This window comes from Dicentrarchus labrax, unplaced genomic scaffold, assembly GCF_905237075.1.
Source record: "Dicentrarchus labrax unplaced genomic scaffold, dlabrax2021, whole genome shotgun sequence".
NCBI lineage: Eukaryota > Metazoa > Chordata > Actinopteri > Moronidae > Dicentrarchus > Dicentrarchus labrax.
In genome coordinates this window covers 40001-50000 of record NW_026136706.1, presented here as the reverse complement: position 1 = coordinate 50000, position 10000 = coordinate 40001, and the positions used below count along the sequence as shown (strand labels likewise).

At 42.8% G+C, this 10000-nt stretch overlaps 3 protein-coding genes across 6 annotated transcripts in view; all 3 read left to right on the top strand.

The window, feature by feature from the left end:
* Positions 1 to 957: 957 nt before the first annotated feature.
* On the top strand, positions 958 to 1938 carry LOC127365796 (uncharacterized; the record flags this gene model as incomplete). The annotated part of the gene is made up of 3 exons (XM_051404283.1): positions 958 to 1083; positions 1125 to 1444; positions 1782 to 1938. Coding segments are annotated over 3 exons (603 nt in total), but the record flags the coding sequence as incomplete, so codon positions are not given.
* LOC127366073 (early growth response protein 1-like) lies at positions 1750 to 4437 on the top strand. The gene is made up of 2 exons (XM_051404784.1): positions 1750 to 2333; positions 2528 to 4437. The coding sequence occupies exons 1-2, from the start codon at positions 2207 to 2209 to the stop codon at positions 3688 to 3690; spliced, it is 1290 nt and encodes a 429-aa protein (XP_051260744.1). The 5' UTR covers positions 1750 to 2206; the 3' UTR covers positions 3691 to 4437.
* A 4479-nt stretch (positions 4438 to 8916) lies between these two features.
* Positions 8917 to 10000, top strand: part of LOC127366054 (F-box only protein 41-like) — an 11046-nt gene continuing 9962 nt past the window's right edge. For 3 of the 4 annotated variants that reach the window (XM_051404757.1, XM_051404758.1, XM_051404755.1), the window contains exon 1: positions 8917 to 9193. The gene's annotated coding sequence lies outside the window, so the exon portion shown is untranslated. The remainder of the gene's footprint in view (positions 9194 to 10000) is intronic. The other variant, XM_051404756.1, reaches the window with a different exon arrangement.

The following is a 10000-nucleotide window of genomic DNA, read 5'->3' as shown; positions in this document are numbered from 1 at the left end:
ACAAAGGGGATATGACGCCATTGATTATAGATTATTGATTGAATCAACTCTATACAGAACATAGCTCTAGAGTTACAGTCTAATGAGGACGTATTACACATTATAGCTTTAAGTAGCCTAGAGTACTTGAGTAAATGTACTTAGTTACACCCGCCACTGTGGATGTAGAGCCGAATGTCCCACTGACGTTCACTCTGAGGACTCTCACTTATAATTCACGCCAGCTTCACGTTAAAAAACCTCAACAACAACGTTAATAATTAGAATTAAAGAGCAGGTAAAGCAGCAGCTTCTATTTCTGACTCTCTTTTATATAACGAGTGCCCTGAATCTCCTCTCGTTTCCATGGCGACAACATCACAGCAGCTGATGTGCAGGAATGTCACATGTGGGGCAGTAATGTGTAATAATCTCCCTCTGTTTCCTCTCTGCAGCACTGCAGAGCTGCCTGCGACACAGGCAGGAAACCAGAGACTGTTTGTTTCTCCACAAAATGTCCCTCGCTGATACTTCTGTTTATTGATGAGCGTAAGACGACTGATAAACGTGATCTGCTCGTCTCCTCTCTTTATGACTTTGTTGTTGTTCCTCTTTGTGTAAACAACATTTTGTGTCATTGGATGTAAACAAAAACAAATTGAACAAAGTGAAAATGCCAATAAGAATAATTCCTGCAGGAAAGGACAGAACTTGTCTTTCTGTAGTGTAACATTTATAAAAGTGTCCTCGAACCCGGAACATTGTTCAGATTTTAGCCTTTTAGACAAACTCTGGGGTTTGAGTGTCTGTGGGGCTAAACTGTGGAGCAACACATAAACAACAACACATAAACAACAACACATAAACAACAACTATAATCTCTGCTCTTCTATCCTCCTCCATCCTCTCCCTCCATCCTCTCCCTCCATCCTCTACCTCCATCCTCTACCTCCATCTCTCCATCCTCTCCCTCCATCCTCTACCTCCATCTCTCCATCCTCTACCTATCCCTCTATCCTCTGCTGCATCCCTCCATCCTCTACCTCTATCTCTCCATCCTCTACCTCCATCTCTCCATCCTCTGCTGCTTCCCTCCATCCTCTACCTCTATCCTCTGCTGCATCCCTCCATCCTCTACCTCTATCCTCTGCTGCATCCCTCCATCCTCTACCTCTATCCCTCCATCCTCTACCCCATCCCTCCATCCTCTACCTCCATCTCTCCATCCTCTGCTGCATCTCTCCATCCTCTACCTCCATCTCTCCATCCTCTACCTCTATCCCTCCATCTCTCCATCCTCTGCTGCATCCCGCCATCCTCTACCTCCATCCCTCCATCTCTCCATCCTCTGCTGCATCCCTCCATCCTCTCCCTCCATCTCTCCATCCTCTCCCTCCATCTCTCCATCCTCTGCTGCATCCCTCCATCCTCTACCTCTATCCCTCCATCCTCTACCTCCATCTCTCCATCCACTCCCTCCATCTCTATCCTCTGCTGCATCCCTCCATCCTCTCCCTCCATCCTCCCTCCATCTCTCCATCCTCTGCTGCATCCCTCCATCCTCTCCCTCCATCCTCTCCTCCATCTCTCCATCCTCTGCTGCATCCCTCCATCTCCCATCCTCTCCTCCATCCTCCACCTCTACCTCCATCTCTCCATCCTCTACCTCCATCTCTCCATCCTCTACCTCCATCTCTCCATCCTCTACCTCTATCTCTCCATCCTCTGCTGCATCCCTTCATCCTCTCCTCCATCCCTCCATCCCTCCATCCCTCCCCCTGTTTGTCGCTCCGTTGCCGCAGTGAAGGAAACCCCTCTCTCCTCTGGTGTCTACGTCGCTCTCCCGCCTGTCCTTTTATGGTATGGGGATACCCGCCGTCACAACCGGAAGCAGCCCATGTTTGGGCAGCTACGAAGCTCGCGGCGGGGGGAATCCCTCGCGCCGGTGCCGACCAATAAGGCCGAGCCTGGAGTTACCTAAGAGACGGAGAGTATAAAAGGGGCCGCGAGCAGAGAGAGCCCAGCATCCTCAGCATCACCGAGCTCAGTAACGACTCACCGGCAGCTCCTCACGGATTAATAACGGCTCCTTAACCGCCGCGAGGGAATCCCCGACACCGACCGAGCTTTTAATCACTTCACCTGACACCGCGTGGTAAACTGCGGCTTCTGCACACCTTTATCACGCACCTTTATCACGCACCTTTATCACGCACAATAACCCGCAATGCTTCTGGAGCGCGAGGACAGCTTCATGTCGGAGTTTGAGGACGCGTGCAGCGCCTGGGTGGACAGTGTGGGCTCGAGCCCCAGCGACGGAGCCGACTCTGACGTGGGATCACCTTTCTGTCAAGGTGTGTGTTGATCAATAAGAAATCAATAACAACAAGCTGTATGTGATTTATTGACTGTTGCATAATAACTGTCAGTGAATGCATCACGCTGCAGCTCCTCATATCGATCTGCTGTGTGTGGGTGAGTGGAGATATTATGCAATGACACTAACACCCCCCTCCCTCCCTCCCTCCCTCCCTCTCTCTCTCCTCAGTTTTCTCTCCGGGAACTGACGCCTCTGACTCAGATTTCTTCTCCGACTTCAGCGACTGCTCCTCGGACACACTCTCGCCCTCTCTCGGCTACACCGGCAGCTTCTTCACGGAACCGGAGCCGGTACCGGCAGCAGCGGGGCTGAGCAGCACCGCGGACGCGATCCTCAACATGATCACAGAGATCGTCGGGATCTGCACCGAGATGGAGCAGCAGGGCGACACCGGCTCTCTCCGCGAGTCCAGCCCGCCCTCTGCAGCGCCCTCCCCGGCTGCAGCCTCCTCCTCGCCCCCGCTCTTCGCTCCGAGCTCCGACCTCAGCATCCCTCCTCTGGCCGCAGCCCAGCAGCTGCCTCCCGCCACCATCTCACACCCAGTGGTGGTTAAAAGCGAGTTTGTGAGCTCCAGCTGCAGCAGCGGGTGTGGACAATCTTCACTGCCCGGGAATGATGCTTTATACCCGGCCAGCACCGACTCTCTCCTCCCGCTGCCGGCTCTGGAGCAACAGGTGGATGTGGCTGATTTCATCGACTCTCTGCTGAGCTCCGAGGCCGGCCTGTGCGAGCTGAAGCCCGGCTGTGAGGTGAAGCAGGAGCCGCTGGGTCTGGAGGACTGGTTGAAGAGTTTAGCGGTTGCTCCGGTTACCGGAGGAGATTCCACCAGCTACGTCATCAACAGACCGGTCGTCAAGACGGAGCTCGTGCCCTCCACCCTGGACGCGCACCTGCTCTCCTCCCTCCTGCAGGGCGCGTTCCCGATAGTCAACATCAGCAGTGTGCACGCGGCAGGAGCCCCGAAGCTGTCACGCGGGGGCAGAAGAGCTCCCGCCAAGAACGGGCTGAAGGTGAAACCGTTCCCGTGCTCCGTGCAGGGCTGCGAGCGCCGCTTCTCGCGCTCTGACGAGTTGAACAGGCACGTGCGCATCCACACGGGTCAGAAGCCCTTCCAGTGCACCATCTGCGCGCGCAGCTTCAGCCGCAGCGACCACCTGACCACGCACACGCGCACGCACACGGGGGAAAAGCCCTTCTCGTGCGATGTGTGCGGCAAGCGCTTCGCGCGCAGCGACGAGAGGAAGAGGCACGGGCGCGTGCACGTCAAGCAGCAGCTGCGTGCGCAGATGATGGCCGCCTACTCTCTGGCTCTGAACGCGCCCGGTGTCTGAACGGTGGCCGGTGAGGTCAGTTAAAGCTTCAGGATTTGAACCGTCAACCGGAAACCGTCAGAGACGTTTCCCTGTGACGTCACACTGCCAGGAAGGTGTTTGGAGGTTTCAGAGGACTCTGGGTTCTGGTTCTGGTCCTGGTCCTGGTTCTGGTTCTGGTTCTGGTTCTGGTCCTGGTTCTGGTTCTGGTCCTGGTCCTGGTCCTGGTCCTGGTTCTGGCTGCAGTGGACTGCAGGAGGACTGTGGGTGAGACAGCTGATGAAGAGGATTGAGAGAGGAAGGTGGACACGGTGCTGCTCACTGTGTGTGTATAATAGTGACCTTCGACCTTTGTGCATGAAGACAAACTGGACTGATTGATTGATTGCTGATTGGTGATTGATTGATTGATTGATGATTGATCTGTTGCACTCACATGTTTTTATCTTTTCTGTATGAATCTATTTTTCTACCTGTTTTCCAACCCGTGTATATTTGTAGAGGAGAAGAAGAACCTTTCTACAGCCGATCAATGATGTCATTTTCTATGATTGTAAACAGACTGAATGAACTTTGTTCTATAACTTTCATTCTGATGTTGGGGGGGCGGTGTTGGTACAAAGCACTGGTGCATTGTGGGATACGTAGTCTGGACTGTAAAGATACACTCAGCTCAGTGTGAGCTCTCAGTAGCACCTCGCTGTGCAGCTTAATGTTCCCTCGTTGTGCATGGAGGTCAATAAACAAACAAACAAACAACAAACAACAGTGTGGAGTCTGTTTCCTCACCTTCTTCATCATCACCTTCATCACCTTCATCATCATCATCATCACCTTCATCATCATCATCATCACCTTCATCATCATCATCATCACCTTCATCAACAGGACAAACATTTTCTATCATCATTAATTGAATCGTTTAAAAAAACACTTTATTCATCATCTTCATCGTCACTGTCAGCATCTAAATCACCAGCGTCTTCACCATCTTCATCATCATCATCATCACTAGGGTATCATCTTCATCATTAATCAGCAGCTTCAGAGTCATTTTACTCGTTATCCTCCTCTTCTTCCTCCTCTTCTTCCTCCTCTTCGTCCTCATCCTCATTAGTAGACTCGTCTTCGTCAGTAGTCGTCGTTGTCACTTCCTGTTCCCATCCAGCAACAGGCTGCTGTTGCCGGGCAACAGACGGTCCCAACAGTTAACAGTTTCATGGACCATCAAGGTCGTGTTGCTACGGCAACAGCAGCCTCAAGTTTCATGCAGTTTCATACAGCAACAGGTTGGTCCGGCTCACTTCCTGTCCCCTCGGCTGCGAGCTCATTGGTTCCTCCTGCAGACGTAAACGTCAGATAAACAGATCAACATATAAACTACAGTGTCTGTTAGCAGTCTGTAGCTCGCTGTGGTCACAGTCCTGACTCCAGCTTGTACCTGACTGCTGGAACCAGCCTCTAGTGGACGATAGAGGAACTGCAATTCAATTCAGTTTTATTTGTATAGCACCAATTCATAACAGAAGTTATCTCAGGACACTTTTCAAATAGAGCAGGTCTAGACCGAACTCTTTATAACATTAATTACAGAGACCCAACAGTACCACCATGAGCAAGACCTTGGAGACAAGGGCAAGGAAACACTGCCTGTTAAAAGGCAGAAACCTAGGACAGATCCTCCGGCTCTAGGTGGGTGGGAGAGAGAGACAGACAGACAGACAGACAGACAGACAGACAGACAGACAGACAGACAGACAGACGTGCACAGCAACAACAGCAGCAACAATCACACTAATAGTAGGTGCAGGTGTTGTTACTTCAGTGTTGCTGTTGGATCTCTCTACAGACTGTTGGCGCCCTCCAGTGGCCATGACTCAGCACTACAGTCCTCTATGAAACATTTACTGAAGTATCCTATTGTACCAGTTTACAGTATTAATACTTTACTTGAGTATTTTCATTAAAGGTAAATATGGTTCTTTTTACTCCATTACATTTGTCTGTCCAGTGAAAACCATGTATCTCCAGAAGTTTGTGATAAACTGAAGGATAGGAAACAATTCTCCTACTTCTTAGGCTTATTAAACTAATTTAAAAACCTCTTATAATATCTGGAAAACGCATCGTCACCAAGCTGAAAACAGGCTGGAAACAACATGGTTCTCACAGGACAAACAGCTGATGATCAGAATTATAAATAAATGAAAATGAGTTCAGTAGAGCTCAACCATAAACATCTACTTTATGCAGCAGTGATATTAATCCACAATTAAAGCTGCAACCAGTGTAGATTTCCAGTAGACTATATCTAATATTAGCCTGTGAAGGTGTTCAGGGCAGGACTCTTATCAAACATGTAAATCGTTAAATATGTGAACAATATTACAGGATGAGTTCTTTAAGGGTTAAAATTACATTTTTATTTCAGCTTCAGACTTTAAAAAGGTTCTGAATTCAGTATTTGTAGCAGAGTGTCTGTAGTGTTTGTAGTGTGTGTAATATTTGTATTTGTAGTGTCTGTAGTGTGTGTAGTATTTGTAGTGTTTGTAGTGTCTGTAATATTTGTATTTGTAGTGTCTGTAGTATTTGTAGTATTTGTAGTGTTTGTAGTATTTGTAGTGTCTGTAGTGTCTGTAGTATTTGTAGTGTCTGTAGTATTTATAGTGTTTGTAGTATTTGTATCTGTAGTATTTGTAGTGTCTGTAGTATTTGTAGTGTCGGTAGTATTTATAGTGTTTGTAGTATTTGTAGTGTCTGTATTATTTGTATTTGTAGTGTCTGTATTATTTGTATTTGTAGTGTCTGTATTATTTGTATTTGTAGTGTCTGTAGTATTTGTAGTGTCTGTAATATTTGTATTTGTAGTGTCTGTAATATTTGTATTTGTAGTGTCTGTAGTGTCTGTAATATTTGTATTTGTAGTGTCTGTAGTCTGTAGTGTCTGTAGTATTTGTAGTGTTTGTAGTGTTTGTACTGTTTGTAGTGTCTGTTATATTTTATTTGTAGTGTCTGTTGTGTCTGTAGTATTTGTAGTGTCTGTAGTGTCTGTAGTATTTGTAGTGTCTGTAGTATTTGTAGTGTTTGTAGTGTCTGTAGTATTTGTATTTGTAGTGTCTGTAGTGTTTGTAGTGTCTGTAGTGTCTGTAATATTTGTAGTATTTGTAGTGTCTGAATGTCTGTAGTGTGTGTAATATTTGTATTTGTAGTGTCTGTAGTGTATGTAGTCTGTAGTGTCTGTATTATTTGTAGTGCCTGTAGTGTCTGTAGTATTTGTAGTGTCTGTAGTGTCTGTAATATTTGTAGTGTCTGTAGTATTTGTAATATTTGTAGTGTCTGTAGTATTTGTAGTGTCTGTAGTATTTGTAGTATTTGTAGTGTCTGTAGTATTTGTAGTGTCTGTAGTATTTGTAGTGTCTGTAGTATTTGTAGTGTCTGTAGTATTTGTAGTGTCTGTAGTATTTGTAGTGTCTGTAATATTTGTAGTATTTGTAGTATTTCTTAGTGTCTGTAGTATTTGTAGTGTCTGTAGTATTTGTAGTGTCTGTAGTATTTGTAGTGTTTGTAGTGTCTGTAGTATTTGTAGTGTCTGTAATATTTGTAGTGTCTGTAGTGTCTGTATTATTTGTAGTGTCTGTAGTATTTGTAGTGTCTGTAGTGTCTGTAATATTTGTATTTGTAGTGTCTGTAGTCTGTAGTGTCTGTAGTATTTGTAGTGTCTGTAGTGTCTGTACTGTTTGTAGTGTCTGTTATATTTTATTTGTAGTGTCTGTAGTGTCTGTAGTCTGTAGTGTCTGTAGTGTCTGTAGTCTGTATTATTTGTAGTGTCTCTAGTATCTGTAGTATCTGTAGTATTTGTATTATTTGTATTGTCTGTAGTCTATAGTGTCTGTAATATTTGTAGTGTCTGTAATATTTGTAGTGTCTGTAGTCTATAGTATCTGTAGTATTTGTAGTAACTGTATTATCTGTATTATTTGTATTGTCTGTAGTCTGTAATATTTGTAGTGTCTGTAGTGTCTGTAATATTTGTAGTGTCTGTTATATTTGTATTTCTAGTGTCTGTAGTGTCTGTAGTCTGTAGTGTTTGTAGTGTCTGTAGTATTTGTAGTGTTTGTAGTGTCTGTTACATTTGTATTTGTAGTGTCTGTAGTGAATGTAGTCTGTAGTGTCTGTATTATTTGTAGTGCCTGTAGTGTCTGTAGTATTTGTAGTGTCTGTAGTGTCTGTTATATTTGTAGTGCCTGTAGTATTTGTAATATTTGTAGTGTCTGTAGTATTTGTAGTGTCTGTAGTATTTGTAGTGTTTGTAGTGTCTGTAGTATTTGTAGTGTCTGTAGTATTTGTAGTCTCTGTAGTATTTGTAGTGTCTGTAGTGTCTGTAGTATTTGTAGTGTCTGTAATATTTGTAGTGTCTGTAGTGTCTGTATTATTTGTAGTGTCTGTAGTATTTGTAGTGTCTGTAGTGTCTGTTATATTTGTATTTGTAGTGTCTGTTGTGTCTGTAGTCTGTAGTGTCTGTAGTATTTGTAGTGTCTGTAGTGTTTGTACTGTTTGTAGTGTCTGTTATATTTTATTTGTAGTGTCTGTAGTGTCTGTAGTCTGTAGTGTCTGTAGTCTGTATTATTTGTAGTGTCTCTAGTATCTGTAGTATCTGTAGTATTTGTATTATTTGTATTGTCTGTAGTCTATAGTGTCTGTAATATTTGTAGTGTCTGTAGTGTCTGTAATATTTGTAGTGTCTGTAGTCTATAGTATCTGTAGTATTTGTAGTAACTGTATTATCTGTATTATTTGTATTGTCTGTAGTCTGTAATATTTGTAGTGTCTGTAGTGTCTGTAGTGTCTGTAGTGTCTGTAATATTTGTAGTGTCTGTAGTGTCTGTATTATCTGTAATATTTGTAGTGTCTGTAGTGTCTGTAGTATTTGTAGTGTCTGTAGTGTCTGTAGTCTGTAGTGTCTGTATTATTTGTAGTGTCTGTAGTCTGTAGTCTGTAGTGTCTGTAGTCTGTAGTATTTGTAGTGTCTGTAGTGTTTGTACTGTTTGTAGTGTCTGTAGTGTCTGTAGTGTTTGTACTGTTTGTAGTGTCTGTAGTGTCTGTAGTCTGTATTATTTGTAGTGTCTGTAGTGTCTGTAGTCTGTATTATTTGTAGTGTCTGTAATATTTGTATTTGGCTCCTCCCTCTTTTGCTCCGCCATCATCTCTACATCAGGACTGACACGTCACGCGGCTCTTACGTCAGCAGTGGCAGCAGCACGCTGAGGGGAAGGAGCGCGCGGGGCGGCGGTTGGAGCACATACACATGTGCGCACACACACACACACACACACACACACACACAGAAGGCACCGTTTCCCGCCGCCGCTGCTGCTGCACGAGACCGTCACGGTACCGGATCGAGTGGACTGATCGATCAGAGGGAGTGAATTCCTGAGCGGGAAACAGGGAAACCATGGCAACGGATTTTAGGACGAGCTGACGGTCTGACGCACCGACAGTTTACCGCGAGTGCACGTGAGAGGTCACTGATTATTATTATTATATTAAATATTGTTATAAATATAAATAAATGTTATATATAAATAATATTATTATATATAAATATTGTTATAAATATAAATAAATGTTATATATAAATAATATTATTATATATAAATATTATTATAAATATAAATAAATGTTATATATAAATAATATTATATATAAATATTGTTATAAATATAAATAAATGTTATATAAAAATAATATTATTATATATAAATATTGTTATAAATATAAATAAATGTTATATATAAATAATATTATTATATATAAATATTATTATAAATATAAATAAATGTTATATATAAATAATATTGTTTTAATTAAATATTATATATAAATATTATTATAAATATAAATTAATGTTATATATAAATAATATTATTATATATAAATATTATTATAAATATCTAATATTATTATTTATGTTTCTGTGTTGTCTGCAGTCACATGTTCACACTCAAGTGGCAAAAATCTGATTTTATTTATCTAAATTCAGTGTAATATTATTACTTTCTACAGTAACTAGTAGTGTAACTAATTACTAATCAATATCAGTAGTAATATTACAGTTCCCCTGAAAAACATCCAGCAATCCAATCACATCCATCGATTCATTTTTGTCATTTAATTACTTTGATTTTAAAACGAACTCTTTGTTCTCGTTTGATTTGTTTGCAGTGAAATTCAGAGAGGAGACAGAAATATTCCCCTAATTATATCTAAAAAGTTCCTTTATAAAACCAGATAAATGTAATAACTGAATGAATTAGACGATGAGTTTATT